This window comes from Primulina tabacum, chromosome 9, assembly GCF_025594145.1.
Source record: "Primulina tabacum isolate GXHZ01 chromosome 9, ASM2559414v2, whole genome shotgun sequence".
Classification (NCBI taxonomy): Eukaryota; Viridiplantae; Streptophyta; class Magnoliopsida; order Lamiales; family Gesneriaceae; genus Primulina; species Primulina tabacum.
Genome location: NC_134558.1, coordinates 33,802,681 through 33,821,821, shown reverse-complemented (window position 1 = coordinate 33,821,821; position 19,141 = coordinate 33,802,681). Strand labels below are relative to the sequence as shown.

Genomic DNA, 19,141 nt, shown 5'->3' with positions numbered 1-19,141 from the left:
TCATCGAGCTGCCATGGGAAATATTTTTAGGATATGATCGTGCAATAAAGTATTAATCTCGCTAATGTTCAATAATTTATGTTGTACATCTGATGTCTAGCAGACGATTATGTTTTCCTATACTTTGATAAGGCCCACGTCTTGCCAGCTCAGTCTCCAGGGACCATTTTCTCCTGAATTTGATGATGTCTGGACTGGACTTGGTTAAAACTTCCACCCTATTGACCTTTTGAGTCTGATAAAGTAGTATTTCCGAGGTCCTTGAACAAAAAGAATGTTACTTCGGAACCAGCGTGAATGACTTTTGGTTTAAAATGGTATAACTTGCGGTATTATAAACCTCAATTGCATGAAGTCCTAACTAGAGAAGAGAATATGGCCTTTCAAACCAGCAATGGCCTTTCAAACAGCCAGCAAATTTCAAACCTTGGCTGCTGCTGCTGCTTCCTTGATTTGCTCTATGGTGAAAACGCCAAAGAAATAGTCGTCTCTGATAGCATTTACCACAGCTAAGGCAAGATTGTCTACGCTGACTGGCGGTGCCAAAAGTAGATCAGAGGCAGGCAAAGAGTTCAAAGGTTTGGTGAAGTTTCCAATAGCCGATAGAAATTTCTCCAGTGGCTCGCCTATCAAGTCCAGGGGAATCTCAAATCCATCAACCATTCTCTTCCCATATATAAAACCCGGTCTGAAGACAACACCTGCCGAAGTCGACAATAAAACATTTGACCGTATATAACAAAGAATAAGTGCAACATCAAGAAAAGAATGCCATGCCCTCCCAATTAGCGGTTCATTTATTTAAAGAACTTCAAAGTATTGCAGATTCAGCAGTGTATTTGGCATCCTTCGTAAAGAGAGAGAGGAAAAAAATTCAAAGGTGTCACAGTATTCAGTATATTGCGGTAAACTCGTCTTATTTTGGCTTTAATTTCCAGCGGCATACAAACAAAATTTTTGTACTCACAGATGATAATGGTGGGGTTTGGGTTTGTGCAAAATTGATAAAAATTCAAGTGTCTCAGATGTTACCCGATGATGGATATTTGGAAAGAACCTCAGATTCTGCTTTCCTCTTTCCAGTGAAGTAACCGGATGTAAGTAGAAATGACGGTAGATTATAATCATGAACTGATATCAATATGAACTTAGGGATACCTGCACAGGAATGAGAATAAACTATTAATTTTGAGTAAAATGAAAAGATTCTTGGTTTACATGACATACAGAGTTGAGCTTACTCCGGTTTTAGTACTAAAATTTGTTGCTCTTTACAATTTTTTTTAAATATGCAATGAAAATGTGTAGGAATAATTTCTTGAGAATACACTTGAAAAACACTCGGCATAAAATGAAAACATGCATTTTTTATCACGATGAATAGAGACTATGAACAGACTATCTAGCACTAAATCATAACTAGATAATGCAAAGAAAACCAGAATGTATTTCAAAGGTCAGCTGGTGCAGATGCACTTCTAATAAATTTATTTTAACAGCCCTCGGATTTAAAACATTGAGAAACAGGTAAAATAACACTCGCACCAGCAAACAAAAAAACTTACGACAAATTGATTGCTACAATAATCCAACATTTGGTAATTAGATCACGGGTACTATACAAACTATGTCATACATGATATTATAGATGATAAGTAGGTGCATAAAATATTGAGCACATTTGTATAGATTAGTTACAGCTAGACATAGCAAGCAAAACATTTAGCAACTAGCATATGTACAAGGAAAACAAGCTCATTGCTTCTCAAGAATCATCCGGAAAACAAGATTCGAAAGAAAATGAATCATCCAAAAAACAGTCCATAGCTTCAGAATATCAAATCAGAACCAGATCAAAAAATTATTCACTCGGAATGCCGCAGCAAGAGAAACGAATAATTCCTCACCAAAATTTTTAGCAGCATTTACAGCCAAGATATTAGCTTCGCCGTTGATCCTTAGCATTTGTTCCTCGCTGCCAAAACCTCCGAGTGTAGAAACAACTGCAGTAGCCCCAGCCAGCACTTCATCCCAATTTACATAGAAAACATCCCCTGTTTGATTGAAGAACCAATTCAATTCTTAAACAGCTCTAATGAGGTATTGCTTGTATTCAATGGGTTTAGACAGTGCTGACAAATGTAGCAGCCATATATTCCAACTTTTTTTCTAAAGGATTCCAATTTTTAAATACAAAGAAAATTGAAGGTGGTGTTTCACACAGAAGATTCCAAAACTGTCATTAAATTCTAGTTCTGAGAATTAAAATATGAAAAGGGATGTTATCAATCTTCGATTTATTTGCCTGCCTGACACTCAACTAATGCTCTTCATAGAATCATAATAATCCAACAAGAAGGGTTTTCTTTGATACCATAAAATATGAAAAGAGATGTAACCAATCTTCTGTTTATTTGCCTGCCTGTCGCCCAACTACTCTTCTTTAATGCTAATATTACTCGCAAATAAGTATCACACTTTTTGATATAGCAAACATATGTGCATATCATACAAAGCAAAAAAGCACCTGCCTGTCACCCAACTAACTTGATCAACCCACGAGCCTGAGTAAGAAGGACGCCCTGACCTGGGATAAGGATGAATACAGCAGCATAATGTAATCAATCATCTAGTAAAACCACCCATATTTAAAGAATAATTTGGCACAAACTGCCGCTTAGGACTTTACTTTTCATAAAAGTTATAAATCAGTGATTAGCTTCATAAAGAGACATCCTTGTACCTGCTAACACTAATAACTTCGATCCCCTTTGATATAGCAGCCCTACATATAGCTGTACCCACAAAGCCGCTGCCTCCTAATACTACAATCTGGTAATAAAATGGATAGTGACAGCTTTTTTAGATAATTAGCAGAACAGCAAGTTTTAATTAGCAATAAGATTAATCTCAAGGCCATACTTTCTCAGTCTTAATATCAGCCAAGACATCAATCGTATCAGCAGTAGCATCCTTTATGCTACTAGATTCTGCATAACTGCATTTGACACCAACACTGAAAGGGCTACTATAAAGAGAGAAAAAACACTGTCATCACCATTATCACCAAAATGTCAAACAAGTAAATAGCAGCTATCATGATAAAATTTGATAAGACCATACATATTCCAAAAATCGACAAATAAATATTGGTTCAGGATTGCAATAATAAGTTTACAACCCACAGCTGGTCGTCCTATTGCGGTTCTATTTTCAACTGGTTACCCAGGAGTGAAGTAGGTGTTGGATGAGATTTATTCGCGAATATCTGCTAATGTCCCATTTGCCAGTTCTTGCTGTCCTTTTTGATAAACCTACAGCCGTCTCCGGTTTTGTTACTATAACTTGCATGTGTTGTCTATACTCAGTCAACTAGATCACTCATTTTTTTGAAAGAGAGAGAATCCACAATGAGAACAACGATCAGAGCGCCTATCATATCCAATGCCAATAATTGAGGTTATGTTCTATAAAAGGAAACAACAAGATCAAAGATGATGATACAATCACATACCCATCAGTGAGGTTGTTACAAACTCATTAGTCTACCTTCATGAATGAAATACTTGCAACCCTCGTAATGCACTGCCTGGTTATTTGATTTGTTGTTTATTTAATATTTCGACCTATTGATATATTGGAGTTGATTTTCCTAACCATTTTGTAAAATAAGGTGTTGAATGAATAGTGTAATGGGTGATAGGCACTGAAAAAATATTGCTATTGTGGACAAGGAGAAATTATGTTTTAAATAAGCCTAGGCGTTCTGCATGGACAAAAGCAAAAGCAAAAGCAAAATCAAAAGCAAAGAAATTCAATGTTTTAATTTGGATTTGGTTCTGTTGACATGTGATTCGACAGACACAGGGGCTAGCACAAGAAAACATGAGATTTGCAGTTTTTGTTCTGCGCCAAAGATATGTTATGGCAGGCCAGCTGTAGGAGCAATAAGCCTCAGAAATGAGTTAAAAAGCCATAGTTAGGAGTGATATCCACATTGAGTTGTGCTACATGTGACAGCATGTTTCATAAATGCCAAATGGTTTTGATGGTCGTGGTTCACATTGTTGCAGACGCTGTGATGTACCGCAGGAGCCTATGAGTCTCATAGAGAGAATAGAAGTCATAAACCTCGTGTCCCGGACATCCATCAAACAAGGCCCCATAAATAGAGTTCTCCGCATTAACAAGGTGCACCCCCTAAAGCTAGAGCTTAATGTCACTTTTTCAAGCACTCGCACATGAAATAGCATAAAAATTTCCCATTTGAGTTATGTCAAATGTATGGTCACTACATAATTGACCAGCTCGGCGATAAACAAATAAACAGCCAAGAAAAAAGTTAGTCACTGACCACCACCAGCAGCAACATCTTAAAAAAAGAGAGTGATTTGTTCTTTTTTCTCGTTTTCCTTTAAATTCAAAATCAAAGCTACAAAAGATAAAGCATAATCCATGGGTTCCACTGCTACTCCATACCCAACTCCGCCAAAAAAAAAAAAAAAACAAACAAACAAAAAAAAAACGAAAACAAGAGCCCAGCGAGCACAAACCGAGAGGGAAAGAGCCTCGGAAAATGTGACGCACTGGATGAGGGAAAAAGGGTCCTGCTCGGTTGTGCTGAAGCTGCGGAAATGGAGGCGCCGCAGTAGAGTGACGTCATCCCTTCAATGGGGGTTTCTTTGGGCGTGAGAGCCAATTCAAGAGGAAAGGTGGTGGATTTTTTCCTACACTTTTCGGACAGAAATTGATGTATGATTCCTTCCAAACAAACAATTGTGGTGATGCTATCACGATTTGTTCTCTCAAAACAAGAAATAGTTTTATATAGAGATATACATTTGCTCTAATGTTTCACCTCCACTTAATTTTTCAACATCCATTCGATATTTTTCGGTATCTCTATCATATTAAATAAATCATATCAACACAAATTTTTCAAAAAAATATTATCTGAGAAAATCGATCATTGATCAAACGATCACTTAGATTGATTCACTAATTTAAAATTCTCGATATCGTATCACAGATCAAATTTTGCAAGACTAATCTCTAACCTGATCCGATACATAAAAAAAATTATAATTTTAAAATATTATTTTTTATTATAAAATAGATCAAGTATCTGTTTCATATTCAAAAGATCGTCCCACAACACATGTATTTGAAACTTTATTTTTAAAAAATATTATATAGTAATGTTTCAAAAAAAATTATATACTATGGATCTGTTATGTACAACATTGGAGGAAGTGATTAAATATTGTCAATAATATAACTGATCAAATAATATTTCATGTAATTGAGGAACGGCTAAATATAAATTAGGGCATAAGTGGACTTACGATCTTTCAAAACTGTCGCAGTATCCAAAAATCTAGGTTTGGATCCGATAAATTTTAATAAAATTCCTAAATTTTCTGCTTTCTTCTCAATTTTGTAATTGAATTAAGGATTTTGATGCGTTTCTAGGGTTTTAATGGGACTGATCAGAAATTAGGTCGTGAAAATGGAGGAAATGGAGAAGAACAAGTACAGTATAATTGTTCCGACTTACAATGAACGCCTCAACATCGCACTCATCGTTTACCTCATCTTCAAGCATCTTCCGTAAGTACTTTCTGTCGAATTCTTCTCTTTTCTCTGCTCGATGAGGGTTTTTTTTTTCTAAGGGTTTTTTTCCTTACAAAAATGCAAACAAAAAATTACGTTACACATTAATTTTGGCAATTGGAAGGTGTCCATAAGGTTAGTATTTTTGGAATTTTTTTGCTGATTTATTAATGTTCGTCTTTAGGAGTGCTGAGGTTGCAATCGGGTTTTCATTTTTAATGTCTGTGGTAATCAATGCTCGGAAAAACGTGAATTTCGTCTCTACAATTGATGTCGATATGCCTGATTGACATTTGGCAGCTCTAATTTTTGGATCTCAAGCATTGATTGTGGAAACTTTTGCATCAAGGAAGCTGTAGCAGAACTCGATACCAGTATTTGGTTCAATTTTAAGCTCACTTTGGATATAGATGGTTGTAGGTTTCCTTTAATTTACCGATGTTATATACATCTGATATTCAAACTTTCAAGCGCAGGAAATGAATACAACAAGGCTCCTTTATTTTTAATTTTAATGATCAAATTATTAAGTTGATAAAATAATTAATTGCCACCACCTTGACATGCAGCATGATTGCATGTTAGATACATATACACATCCAAATGATGCTCCAAGTATCAGTTTTTAATATTTTCTGGAACTGTGGTGCCTACTGTAAGTTGGATCTCCACTAATTGGCAATCACAAAGGGTATTCAGCGTAATCATGTTGCTTTGTGCATATTCAAAGTTATTCTGTCGTGTGTGTTTTTATTTTATGAGCAATACAAGGGAAATTGCAAATATTGATTGTTTAAAAGCACCTAAAAATCAATTAATGCTAGTTGTCAAGGACATAAGCCCATAAATTTTTATTCAAATTTTTTAGTATTCTCCTTTGTTTGTTTTCCCTTTCTCTCTTTTCTGTTCTTATGGTTCCAAATAGATTATCTCTGTATTCTTTTTCTTGAAGTTTTGTGGTATCTGCTACAGTTACCAACAAGTGTAGACTTTTGTTGGACTAGAAAAAAAGGTTGATTCTGATGAGCTAATATTTAAATTTACTGGCCGTGCAATATTTAATTAGCAACAGCACTTTTATACAGGCAATATAAACTATGAGAAATGAAGACTGAAATCTGCAAGTTAGTACCAATAACTGTGTGGCTCTTCATCAAGTCTAATTCATTCTCTTGCCGCCAAGACATGATTTAAAAATTCATAGAATACAGTAAAGATGATAAAAATTAAGTGGTATCATAACACTTTTAATTAAATTGGAGCTTATTCTATTGTTATGCAGATGCACTATATGTGATGATAGGCAACTGCTTATCACTTCATATGTTTTTCATGGTTACTTGACATTGATCTGGTAGCTTTAATATTTAATTAATAATTGGGTTTCATCAATAGAATTTGCAGTTGTGATCTTGAAATTTGTCACTCTATTCCTTCTATGCCCTTGCCCATTTCTTCAACATGAAATAGAAGAATCCTAGGTCCTTAATCTACTTAGAAGTTTTCATTTCATATTCAACATTTTTTTAATCTTCCTTCCTCAAATTGACTTTGTCAGTGTTGTGACTCTTTTGTGCTTCCCGATCAGGAATGTTAATTTTGAAATAATCATAGTGGATGATGGGAGTCCGGATGGAACTCAGGAGATTGTCAAACAGTTGCAACAAGTGTATGGGGAAGATCGCATTGTAAGTTTTGAGAAATCAGGTCTCCATCTTTGCAGTTATTGATTTATCATGATTGTAGCTTAATAGCTTTATATTACACTCATGGAGCTCTGGTGCTGCAGTTTTTGAGACCTAGACCTAGGAAGCTTGGCTTGGGTATGTTTTGGCTTCTTCTATGTTTAGAATTTCCATGAAGTTTACCTCTGGAAGTTGTGGCCTAGGCCTTGACGATTTTTTCCAGGGACTGCTTATGTGCATGGGCTGAAGTATGCCTCGGGAAATTTTGTAGTGATAATGGATGCTGATTTGTCTCACCATGTAAGTTTACCCTTATAAAATAGCAATAATTGTAACAAGAATAGCGTGGGATTTTTTATATCATTTGACCTTATGATATGCTCCTCCGTCGCAATTTTATAGATCACCTTTCCTTTTTCGTTTGTCCTAAATATATAGGCATGTTCTATGATTAGCGATATTTTTCTATTCTTCTCCTTATATTTCCTTGTTTAATTTGGGGTGTTGTAATTAACCAACTATTAGAAAGATAAAAAACCATTAATATAAACACTCATTAAATAAGGGTAAAATTGGAAAGTTGTTTGTTAATTGCAATGAATTTCTTGATATGTGGGGAAAAAAGGCTATATAATTGGGACAGAGGTAATAGTATGATTTGGTGTGCCATAAACCTATGTTTCTACACACACAGCAAAAGTGATAACATATTTTATTGACGTGTTCTGCTGATTGACATGAGAAGAAATTTTTTTTGGCAAGATATTCATACTTCCAGATTCAGAGCCTTGATATATTGTCTGATAATGTGAAGAATAAACATAGAAGGGAAAAGAGTAAGTTTTTTAGAAAGGAAAGTTAATCTACCTGAGGTGTAGTCAGATGAGTAGGCAAATGTCATTGGGATATTGCCTGTTTTAATTCAACTTAGGGCAGATTTTGTTTAGTTTTATTTTGGAATGGATTTACAACAATGCATTTTGTTTCAAATACTTTTTGATGTATGTAATCTTAGTGTCTTACTGAGATGTGTTTTCTTTTGACGCTCTTCACCAGCCGAAATACCTTCCAAGCTTCATTAAGTAAGCAAATTTAAGCAAATTCACAGATTCTTGAATTCCTGGTAGTATCCTTTCTCAGAACCTTTTTGTTCAGGAAACAGATGGAGACAGATGCAAGCATCGTCACTGGAACTCGATATGTTAAAGATGGAGGGGTGCATGGATGGAATCTAATGCGTAAATTAACAAGCAGAGGAGCCAACGTCCTTGCACAAACTTTTCTTTGGCCGGGCGTATCAGACTTAACTGGCTCTTTCCGGTACCTTACAATTATCTGAATAACAATCAGTATCTTCCTTGCATATGCAACCACATATTTGATATTACCCTTTCTTGTGCAGACTCTACCGGAAATCTGTGCTTGAAGATGTTATAAGCTCTGTTGTGAGTAAGGGGTATGTTTTCCAGATGGAGATGATTGTTAGGGCTTCGAGAAAGGGTTACCAAATTGAAGAGGTAATTATCTTATGTAATTAATTAATTTATTCGCATAGCTGGTTTATATAAATTATTTTATTCATGCCTTTTTTTCTTTAATTTTTTTCACATGACCTTGAATTGGTGATATGCAATGATTTTAGGGCTAACACACTGATTTCTGAAACGAACTTGGTTTGAACACACTAGTTGAAATCTGGAAGTAGAAAAAAGAGGGGAAAGAAGAAGAGGAGGGTGCCTAAACCTGGCAAGATTAGTCAAAGTCGTAGAGCAGTGTCAATTCTTGGTAAGGATTTCATAGAAGAGAGGGAATTAACTCTAGCTAGGGATCAGAAGATTCACAACACAATGTTAAATCTTGGCAATTATTGAATCTATGAAAACAGCAAGGACTTTTGAGTTGGCAATGGATTGTACAGTAAAACTTAAATGATTTAAATGTCCAATTGCCATATCAGAAATTAGAATGATTGCAAACAAGAATTCACCATGTTGACTGAATTACATCGATTATTCTAGTTGTCGAGCGTCTAAACCTTTAAATATCAAGGTTTTTTATGTTTAATATCTTGGTTATGTCATGTTCTTTTGATGTTTCTCCAGGTTCCTATCACTTTTGTTGATAGAGTATATGGAAGCTCGAAGCTGGGGGGATCAGAAATTGTAGAGTATTTGAAGGGACTTCTTTACCTTCTGGTGACAACATGAAATGAAGTAGGATATTCTCACTTTTTTACTTTCAATAACTCGTACAGAAGCTTTAGCAAATTTATAAATTTTTGCTTTAAAATTATATGAATATATTCTGATCAAATCAGGAATTTCTCACATTTTCCCAATCAGTGCTAAGGTTTACAATAACGAGTATCAAAGCTTGAACAGCAAGTCCGCAGATAATCCCCATCCAAAGTCCCTGATATTCATAAATTTCCGTTCAATGTTTCATTATAAACGATATATACTGGTGCATATGCAAACTCATGAACGGAGCCGGAAAAAAGAGGTTTAAGGGGCAAAAAAATATGTTAAAAATTTTAGGGGGCAAGTGCAAGTTTTAAGAGAAAAAAAATGAAGTAAAATAATTATATCTAACATTTTACACTATATTAAAAAAAAACGAGGAAGAAAGTGAAGTAAAATGATTATATCTAACATTTTATTCTTTGAAATAAGACGGCCGCATCCAGCGCCTTGCCCCCTTTTGGCTAGGGTGTTCATCGGTCGGTTCTGTTCGGTTTTTTGTTAATTTTTTCGGTTTTCGGTTTTGAAAATATATAATCCGATATCCGAATCATTTTTCTTCGGTTCGGTTCGGTTTTCTACCAAAACGGTTCGGTTATTTCGGTCGGTTATTCGGTTTTGGTATACTTATTTAAATTAATAATATAAATATATTGTAAAATATAATAAGTTAACTTTTCTTTAGTAGAATATTTAAACATAATGTCTAAATTAATTAAACAAATAATAAACAACTAAAAATTGTTAAAAATGGTTTTTTATTCACTAAATATCGTATCAAAATATATAATATAAATATAATATAAAAAATTATTAATTTAATGAAATTTCGGTTTTTTTCGTTTTTTCGGTTTTGATATATATAATCCGAAATCGAACCAAATAAACTTCGGTTTTAATATTTATATCCGAATAACAAAATTCGGATTTCGGTTCGGTCCGGTGTTCGGTTTTTTCGGTTTGGATTTTCGGTTTTTTCGGTTTTATCCGAAGTATGAACACCCCTGGCTTTGGCTTTGGCTCTGTCCCCGTGCAAACTCGAACTTCCACACACGCAGATTGCAGAAATCTTGGTGCCACTCGTGATTTAAAGTATTTTGAAAATACATCTCTTAGGTGAAAAATTAAGAGATTGTAGTTGAAGATTTTTTTCAAGTATAGACAATGCACGTTTCTTGCTGTGTATCAACCCCATCAGAAGCTCAACAAATAGAGATTGAAACTTACTATGCCTCCAATGTGAAAGATGAACGCGAAGAGCACAGCACAAGGTATCCCAACAACATAATAAGCTCCGAGATTTATGAACGCGCATAAATTCTGCCATCCACATCCTCTAGCAGCTCCTGAATTCAGTTGTATGTATCAATTAATCGATTTTCAAGACTATAGTATCACAACCATAGAAGATTTGATAAGAGGGAAGATGGAAATTGTTCGAAAAATACTGAAAGGCCTAGGCTTAAAGTTTCAAAGAAAATCTGCATAACTATCACTGGAATTTTTACCTGATAGCACACATTGAAAACCATCTATGAAATTTGACAAAGCCAAAATTGGCATGATTCTTGAAACATATGTGATCACTTCTGTTTCATTGCTGTATAGTTTTCCCCAAACATCTCTCACCAAAATTGTAATCATTCCAACAATGACACCCTCTGAAGTGGCAATCAATGCAGCGACGCAAACTGCAAGTCGTGCACGTTGTGGCTGCTTGGCGCCAAATTCATTAGAAACTCTTGTGCTAAGATTCATAATCATCACATGCAAAAACAGAGTCACATTAAGAGATATACATGGGGAAACAAAAAGCCAAATTGTAACTTTTCTTCAGCAAGCCCTCGCTACACATTAGAGTCAATGGTACTCCCAAGATTTGCCTTAATATCTTCTCATGCTCCCCAGCCAATGAGCGAGTTGGAATGAATTTTTTTTAAAAAATAAACATCAAGTGCATATGGCAATTTAGCTAACTTTATCACGGATAAAAACTAAATACCTGATTAGCTAAACTTATAAATTGATCACATTTTCGTGTTCATTTTGGATCTTAAAATCTTGAGAAGTTAAGAAGTTGTACAGTACAGTGTAACTGACCTCACGGCACCACCAAGGCCAACCGAGATTGTATAAACCATCCAGCATGTATTAAGGCTATGGAAATAAACTCAACGATATGAATCAGTAATTGCACATAAATTGTTGTTCCAGTTATAAACTAGAAAATCAAATGAAAATTGCAAACCTTATAGATAATACAGATGTCTCTAATTTCGGATTTGGGAGTAAACCTGATAAAAGAACAACCATCTCAAATGACCAATACTCAAGGCTGCAAGTTCAAACAATGATTAGAAACATACATATAGTTAGAGAAGAAAGAAAGAAAATATCAGCAAATAAATACAGGTGCAGATATTTAGTCAGTGTGCACTATATAGCACTAGTGAGAGGGAAAAAACAGCTATATACCATATCATTATAGCCGAAGGAATGGAAAGCCTTAAAAAACCGAGAAGATCGTGGATGGCTTCTGCAGAAAAACCTGTGAAACTTTTCGAGAAAGATTTAGAGAACTTGATATACAAGGCCAACAAAAGAACATTTACCCAATACGATATGGCATTTGCTAAAGCAGCCCCTTTACTTCCAAGCTCGAATTTGAACAAGAGAACCCAACACATTAAGATATGAAACAACGCCGTTAGTCCAGAGCTTATCATCATGGGAACCACAATGTTTTGCGTCTGCAGAAAACGCATGAGACATTGGAGGACACCATAGGCAAAGAGTCCCGGGATCATCCAACGAATGAACTCTCCTGCCCCAGATGAAATTTCCTTATCTTGGCCAAGAGTTGCAAGAATCAAGCCAGTGTTGAACCAGATAAGTGATAGGGACAATACTTAAGGTTAAGAGGATCAAGATTGCTCTCTGCGTGTAAATGCCTAGCATGTGAAACTGTTTGGCTCCATAGGCTTGTCCACACAGTGTTTCCAAAGCACTTGCCATTCCTAGCTTCGGAATTTGTGAATGTGTATTGTGTGAGTGGTATAGTATAGAATGTAGTACAAAGCATCTATCGCCTAGTCACAGGTGAAGATATGACGCTTAGGCTTTTATATGATACACAAATTTGAATTGTTGTAATGCTGATAAGTCGTATCTTTTAGAACAAATATAGTTTTATGCAGCTCTTACAAAATGAGTGCTTTCTTTTTTTCCAAACAATCCAGCATAAAACTTTTCTCAAGCCAATAACGCTTGGTGCCCCTTTTTTTGCATAAATATGTTCTTTGAAAGAGGATGTGTTACTTATCTTGAGTCAGAAAAGAATAGAGACATTTGTTAAAGAACTATAAATTGATACCAACTAATCCCAATGACCTTGAATTGACATATAAAGCAGACTCATCAAGGGATTCTAAATAGAAAGCCAAATCCAGTGACAGATAACCAACCAAAAATAAACAAGGAGTGATAGTTAAAGCCACCGGCCAAAATTGCTAACTAGTTATATTAAGCGTGAAGGGCCCTAAATATGGTATGTTTCTACATTGGTTTCCAAAGCACTAAATTATATCTGCATTTTTGTTGGCAGGAAAAGATAATTGGACCATTCTCAATAGTGTGATCATAACAGGTGTCTGTACCGAAGACCATATGGCAACAATGTAACTCATCTTTGAAGTGGATTAATGCATAGTACCACATTTTTTTCTTCAACTTTGGCTCGTTAACTCAAGAATTTCAATAAGATACTACTTATATTGTACAAAACAAAATTATAATTTTAGAAATTTACCAGAAGATAGACACAATACACGTACCAACACACTGTATCCAGTGACAGAGGCAAAAGAAGTGGCCATTGAAGCACTGGACAGTGGCAGTTCACCAAGGTGTCCCACAAACATCACTGAAATCACTTGCAAACAGTACTGCAATATGTTCGCTGCTATTAGAGGAGCAGCCAATCCCAGCTGCTTCTTTCCTTCATCAACAAATTCACTAACATTAATGGGCTCTCTCTGGACTCCATGAGTGGTACTTGTGATTTCTTCGTTTGAAACAAGTAAAGGGTTTGATTCTACTTCACCCATCATTTTACTTTTCTTGGTCTGGTTTTTAGCTAGTTTTAATCCTTTGCTTGATAAAGAAAAATGTGAGGTGAAAAGGGATCAAAATTCATCTTACCAAAAAATTTAGTAAATATTATATTTGTTTGATCATCAATGATATGCATTATTCAATTAGAAAGTATCTATCAAGCTTAGCTTGTAGAAGGCGTCTGCCAGCGACAGTGGATCAAGTAATTCAAGAAAGTGGCTCCCACTAATGCAAAAGTACTTGTCAATTTGAAATATTCTGTTCTGTGGAAGATTGTCACTGAGTTTCATGCATTGCAATAAGATTATAAAACATTGCATATTAAAATCATGCGAAGGTGTGTTTGGATGATAAAATTCGATGGATCTGATTTTCAAATCTCTACTTCAAATTTATTTAGTTTGTTTTAATAATTTTTGATACCATATTTCCATTTTCCAAAAGAAATAAATATATCAGATTGAATTTTGTAACTCAATCCAAGACCGAAGTCCTAATTGGTCCGGATAGGAACGACTTGAAATCAAATCCTTTCTTTTAACCTTTGAGCACCTAAAAAATTATTTATGATATAATATATTAAATGTTAAGCATATTCTTGGACCGCATCCAACCAGACCAAATTAAAATAGTTCCGAGTTTTCAAGCGACCCAAACAGATCTAACATTGATATATGTAGAATTTAAACAATCCGAAATCGAGTTGACTGGTTCCGGAATGAAGTCGAGTGTATCAGACCGGTTCCGGATTGATCCAAGGTACAATAAGCATCTCTAGATTGCAATACACAAAAATTAGCATAAAATAAAAATCTGAGATGTCAAAAATTGGAATGATATCGAGATTTTGGATGTTGTATGACACTGTCACACAACGTCAATTCTTATTGAGCTACAACCAATGAATTTTCAAGCAAGCCTATCATCAGATGAATGCTTCTCCTCAAACAACCTCTCCCTGGCCATAGCTGCCTGCAGTGAAATCCATTAGAAATTAATACACTTTCATGAAATTAGAGAAAAATAATAATGAAAGCAACTCTATTTGGCTCCTCGAGGGATGCTGAAAACAACTTAAAAGGGAAAAATTTTCAAATTTACCAAGTGCATTGAATGACCTCCCTTAATCATCTAAATCCTAGAACAAGAAAAAACACAAAAAAATTAAGAAAACCTGTTTTTCCCAGTTTGTAAAACTCGTGATCACGACAAGCAAGATCGTCTGCAATGTAGCACCACAAAGTACACCAATCCATAGACCTTTTCCTCTCAAATTTAGCCAGAACCCCAATGAAGCTGCTATCGGAATGCCAAAAGCGTAAAACGCTGCAAGATTGACGTAAGCTCCTATATGCTGCCATCCACAGCCTCTAGCAACTCCTGGCGATATAAAAAAGAGTCAAAATTAAGTATTGTAAGACCAAGAGCATAAGCCAAGTAGAAAGTCCCAACAAATATGTAATGATAAAGCTCTGCATTTTTTAAACAGAGACGACTTAGGAGAAAGAAAGAATAACCTGAAAGGGTCCCTTGCATACTGTCGATTATAACTGATAAACAAACAAGAGGAGCCATATTTGTTACATAACCCACGACTTCTTTCTCGTTACTGAAAACGTAGCCAAAAACGTTCCTGCTAGCAAAGAGGCTTGCGCTTACAATTATTGCCTCCGTGACTGCAAGAATCATTAGAGCAATAACAGATACAGCGTGCCCCCTGAGGATTTCCAGCTCCTAACTCATTTGAAATTCGTGTGCTGAACAATCAAATTCATATGAAAATTTGAATTAGTTAGAGAGACCGCATACATCTAAGCTCAATCATACTACACAGAACCAAGCTATGGGTATACCACCTTGCACCTGAAGCCAATCCATATGGTATAGCGTAAAGTGTGGCAATGGTGTTCAGGCTGTTCACAAGACATTACAGAATCAATACTAACAAGATTGTAGTCGAGCAATAGCATATTAACTACTAGTCTAATGTGTATTTGAATATTACATATTATATGCTACGTGATATAATTTCCTTGGCAAATATAAATTTAATAACAATATTCAATGGTATGCTTCACTTTGATAAGGTGCAAAAATTGACTTGAGCCTTGAGCCTAGGCTCCAGGCACATGTGTGGTTCACGCTTTAATAAATATAACATAATTTCCCATACGGTGCCCCCATTCAATAAGATGTGTGCTTTGGTTTTTGCCTTCCACCCAGACCTTATGATATCTGTGTACCTTAGAACGTCTAGCACTTATAATAGTTATGATCTAGTATATTTCGCAAAATATATTTTAGAAAAATTTATACGCCAAAAGCTCGTGTACAACCTACCATACAGACAGCACTGAGGTTTCAAGCTGAGGATTTGGTAAAATCCCGGAGAGCAAGATCAGCAGCTCAAACGACCACCATTCAAGACTACAATCATACAAAAATTCCAATTAATTGAAACATTAGAACATTTAAAATGAAAAAAAAAAAGAAAAAGAAAAAAAGTTATGTCCTCAAGTGCCATAGAGAAAGAAATTACCAAACCATTACAGCAGAAGGAATAGCAAAGCGAAAAAAATCTTTCACGCCATCAAATATCTTCATTGAAATCTGTGCACGAGTTTTCGCACAGACAGAAGAGTACTTCATGTACAAACCGAGGATACTCACGTTCAACCACTCTGAAATATCCATAGCAACTGCAGCACCAAGATTCTCTAATCCAGACTTATAAACTAAAGCCCAACATAGAGGTATATGGAAACAGAGAGTAATGCATGAGCTTATTAGCATAGGAAATATCAAACTTTGCATCAGATAATACCGAACCATCGGTTGAAAAGTTGCATAGCCAAAGAGAGCAGGAATAAGCCACGTAATAAATTTTCCAGCTTCATGTGAAATTTGAGGATCTTGACCAAAGAATATGAGTACATTTCCCATGTATATCCACAAAATAGAAAGGGGAATACAAACAACAATGAGGGAACAGATAGCGGTGTAAGTTTGAGTTCCAAGTTTTTCGTATTGCTGAGCACCAAAAGCTTGCCCGCCTAGCGTTTCCAGGGCGCAGGCCATGCCTAACTGTTTCACAGATCTTAGAGTTGGTTAGAGGAAATATTAACAAAATCACTGTAATGGTATGCTAATCAACAATTCTGTAGCAAAATAATTTGTACCATTTTTTCTCCTTGGCCATTAAGTTGACTTAAAAAGTTGAGCGCAGCCAAAAGTAATAAGCAACTTACTGTCTCTAAGAAAAATTTTCAATCTTTCGAATAAGTTTCCAGATATCATTTCAATGTTTTGAGCCACTATTGAATCGTGACTATCCTTGCACTACATAAACACAACTCCTATGCATATGAATAATAATCGATTTTATCACGAGGTGTAACACTAGTAAATGAGTGTTACATAAAATAAAGACTGAGTGGACTCACGACTTTGTCAGTTCTCAGAACCTTCCATATTATCTTGATTGGAAGAGGGGGTAGAAAACTTTGTATCATCAAAAATCAAATGATTTTCATCGTGTACGTCATTTTTCAGGAATTTTTTGTCTGACATAATAAACTTTGATTTGAAGCCTGTGGATAGTGCACAGGAATAACAAGTGACAAAAGATTCTCCTCAGACAATGTAGCTAACAAAATACTTGCTTAGAGATACCAAGAAAATTTAATGTCCAACGGTGAAAAGAGTTATCTATAATTTTCTGATTCCTCATAGATAGATATCAAATTATATTTGCTTTACCTCTTCTAATTTAGATACTCAAACCACAGAGCAACCTAAAACCGTAGACTAACAAACAAGAACTACATTTCTACAAAATATTAAAACTACCGAATTGACTGGATGGGATAAGCTGGTGACTAAATGACCATAGCAGTTCCTTTGCCATGATTCTCTACAATCGAGCAAGTATCCTATCGCCAAGAATTAACATTGATGCAGTGGAAATTGTTGTGTCATACAAGCAAACTCGCACAGACCCAACGGATTTGATCACTTACTTAGGCTACAAACAATGACTGATCGTGCATTCGTGCTTGTGGGTGGGTCGGCATGCTGTCAAATGAAGCTCACGGCTGCAGTCTTACCATGGTCAACATTCCGACATTAAAAAGCAAGAAAAGGTAAAAGATAAATCTGAATACATTTTGAATGCCAAAATCATGTTGGAATATAAACATGATTCATGAATATCTCTTGGTATTTTTATTGTATGTATCTTACCTCAGTGGTACATGAGCATGTGAATTAATTAGGAACATGAATAACATAGGTAAATTCATGAATGAATCAAGTTAGGGAACATGTATGCGTTTAATACTTATTACATGAATATATTGGATTCATAATTTGTAATGCATGTATAAGGCTAGTCATACTCTTCATCCAAACAAGGTGACTTTGAAATACCAAGAATTAAAGGATAAAGTGTTCTCTTGATATTCTCTCCTCTTCCTAAAGATTTTTTTTCGTGTCCAAGATTTCCAACAACTCGTATCAAAGTAAGTTCAATTTCAATTTCAACACGTGCTGTTAAATTTCTGTCCACCACATACGAAGGGCAGTGGCTACAGAAAAACCACCAACATGGCAAGCATCTTGCTGTAACTCAGCATTTCAAGAAAATACTTCAGGAACCACAACATAGTGAGTGATAAATATCATTAAATCAGAGAAAACCATTGGACAGAGAAAAAATTCTTCGAATTTTACTCCTGATCTATAAACTTGAAGTATACCATAACGATACAAGAACCCAGAAAAGAAAACGAAAAAAAAATGCTAGATTGAAAGAGACAGGCATACCATTAAACTAAAACCAGTGACACCGGCAAGCGAGAAGGCCATAGCTGTGCTGGAAAGAGAGAGTTCCCCTAAATGGCCAGCCATCATAATCGATACAACTTGCAGCAAATACTGTGACAGAGTCACCGCCACCATTGGCCCCGCCAAATAACCCAACTTCTTCATCTCCTCTATTAGCACCCCACCAAAACTTGCATCACTTCTTGATCTTTCCCTCGTCTCTTCTTTTCCATCTAACAGCAACAAACCCTCCTCCATTTCTGCAGATACTGAAGTTTGTGAAATCTCAGTGTGTCTGTTTTTTTTCCTGGTTTTCTTTGAATATTTCCTTTGTCAGGCGATCGAGAATATTCAGCTGTAGAGCTTGACTGACCGAGTAAAAAAACAGAAACCTGTGAGACTCTGGCGCTTCGGTTTATATATATACTTTAATTAATTCGGTTGGTGCCGTCAACTATGATAAATATCCGTGTAGTCCCTGAAATTATTAACTTACCATATTGATTCTTTGAATCACCATTTATTATTATTATTATTATTATTATATATATATTATTTATATATATATTAATAAATAACTTCTAAACCATTTTATACTATTAATTAAATTATATAATTTTACTTCTAGATAATGTATCATGCCATTGATTTATTCTCATCAATTTA

At 35.4% G+C, this 19,141-nt stretch overlaps 3 protein-coding genes and 1 pseudogene across 6 annotated transcripts; 1 reads left to right on the top strand and 3 right to left on the bottom strand.

Moving 5' to 3' along the window:
- Nucleotides 1–9: 9 nt before the first annotated feature.
- LOC142555372 (uncharacterized protein At1g32220, chloroplastic-like) lies at nucleotides 10–4,861 on the bottom strand. 2 transcript variants are annotated; one of them, XM_075666210.1, is made up of 7 exons: nucleotides 4,554–4,861; nucleotides 2,923–3,025; nucleotides 2,744–2,832; nucleotides 2,532–2,587; nucleotides 1,908–2,054; nucleotides 1,033–1,158; nucleotides 10–701 (listed from the first exon to the last, which is right to left on the bottom strand). In XM_075666210.1, exons 1-7 carry the CDS (start codon nucleotides 4,661–4,663, stop codon nucleotides 421–423), a joined length of 912 nt encoding a protein of 303 aa, XP_075522325.1. In that variant the 5' UTR covers nucleotides 4,664–4,861; the 3' UTR covers nucleotides 10–420. The 2 variants fall into 2 exon arrangements, with proteins under 2 accessions (XP_075522325.1, XP_075522324.1); XM_075666209.1 differs by having other exon boundaries at nucleotides 2,923–3,028; nucleotides 4,554–4,860.
- A 391-nt stretch (nucleotides 4,862–5,252) lies between these two features.
- Nucleotides 5,253–9,658, top strand: LOC142555370 (dolichol-phosphate mannosyltransferase subunit 1). Of its 3 annotated transcripts, none has more exons than XM_075666205.1 (9): nucleotides 5,253–5,381; nucleotides 5,473–5,610; nucleotides 7,202–7,301; nucleotides 7,403–7,436; nucleotides 7,522–7,598; nucleotides 8,355–8,380; nucleotides 8,454–8,618; nucleotides 8,701–8,815; nucleotides 9,401–9,658. In XM_075666205.1, exons 2-9 carry the CDS (start codon nucleotides 5,510–5,512, stop codon nucleotides 9,503–9,505), a joined length of 723 nt encoding a protein of 240 aa, XP_075522320.1. In that variant the 5' UTR covers nucleotides 5,253–5,381; nucleotides 5,473–5,509; the 3' UTR covers nucleotides 9,506–9,658. The 3 variants fall into 3 exon arrangements, with proteins under 3 accessions (XP_075522320.1, XP_075522321.1, XP_075522322.1); XM_075666206.1 differs by having other exon boundaries at nucleotides 5,295–5,381; nucleotides 5,494–5,610; XM_075666207.1 differs by having other exon boundaries at nucleotides 5,320–5,381; nucleotides 5,501–5,610.
- On the bottom strand, nucleotides 9,510–13,822 carry LOC142555369 (protein DETOXIFICATION 16-like; annotated as a pseudogene).
- A 468-nt stretch (nucleotides 13,823–14,290) lies between these two features.
- Nucleotides 14,291–18,881, bottom strand: LOC142555368 (protein DETOXIFICATION 14-like). Its single transcript, XM_075666204.1, is given in 8 exon segments — nucleotides 14,291–14,623; nucleotides 14,826–15,031; nucleotides 15,169–15,358; nucleotides 15,360–15,408; nucleotides 15,508–15,564; nucleotides 15,992–16,078; nucleotides 16,191–16,735; nucleotides 18,476–18,881. Coding segments are annotated over 8 exon segments (1,455 nt in total). The 5' UTR covers nucleotides 18,734–18,881; the 3' UTR covers nucleotides 14,291–14,560.
- Nucleotides 18,882–19,141: the final 260 nt, after the last annotated feature.

What these genes read in the sequence shown, in the direction of transcription:
- LOC142555372 (XM_075666209.1), bottom strand. Translation starts at nt 4,663, where the DNA reads ATGACGTCACTCTACTGCGGCGCCTCCATTTCCGCAGCTTCAGCACAA. An exon ending in CTGATATTAAGACTGAGAAA is followed by an intron (nt 2,833 to 2,922) that starts GTATGGCCTTGA and finishes TTTTATTACCAG; the next exon opens with ATTGTAGTATTAGGAGGCAG. An exon ending in GAAGTTATTAGTGTTAGCAG is followed by an intron (nt 2,588 to 2,743) that starts GTACAAGGATGT and finishes TCCTTATCCCAG; the next exon opens with GTCAGGGCGTCCTTCTTACT.
- LOC142555370 (XM_075666205.1), top strand. Translation starts at nt 5,510, where the DNA reads ATGGAGGAAATGGAGAAGAACAAGTACAGTATAATTGTTCCGACTTAC. An exon ending in TGTATGGGGAAGATCGCATT is followed by an intron (nt 7,302 to 7,402) that starts GTAAGTTTTGAG and finishes CTGGTGCTGCAG; the next exon opens with TTTTTGAGACCTAGACCTAG. An exon ending in TACCTTCCAAGCTTCATTAA is followed by an intron (nt 8,381 to 8,453) that starts GTAAGCAAATTT and finishes CTTTTTGTTCAG; the next exon opens with GAAACAGATGGAGACAGATG.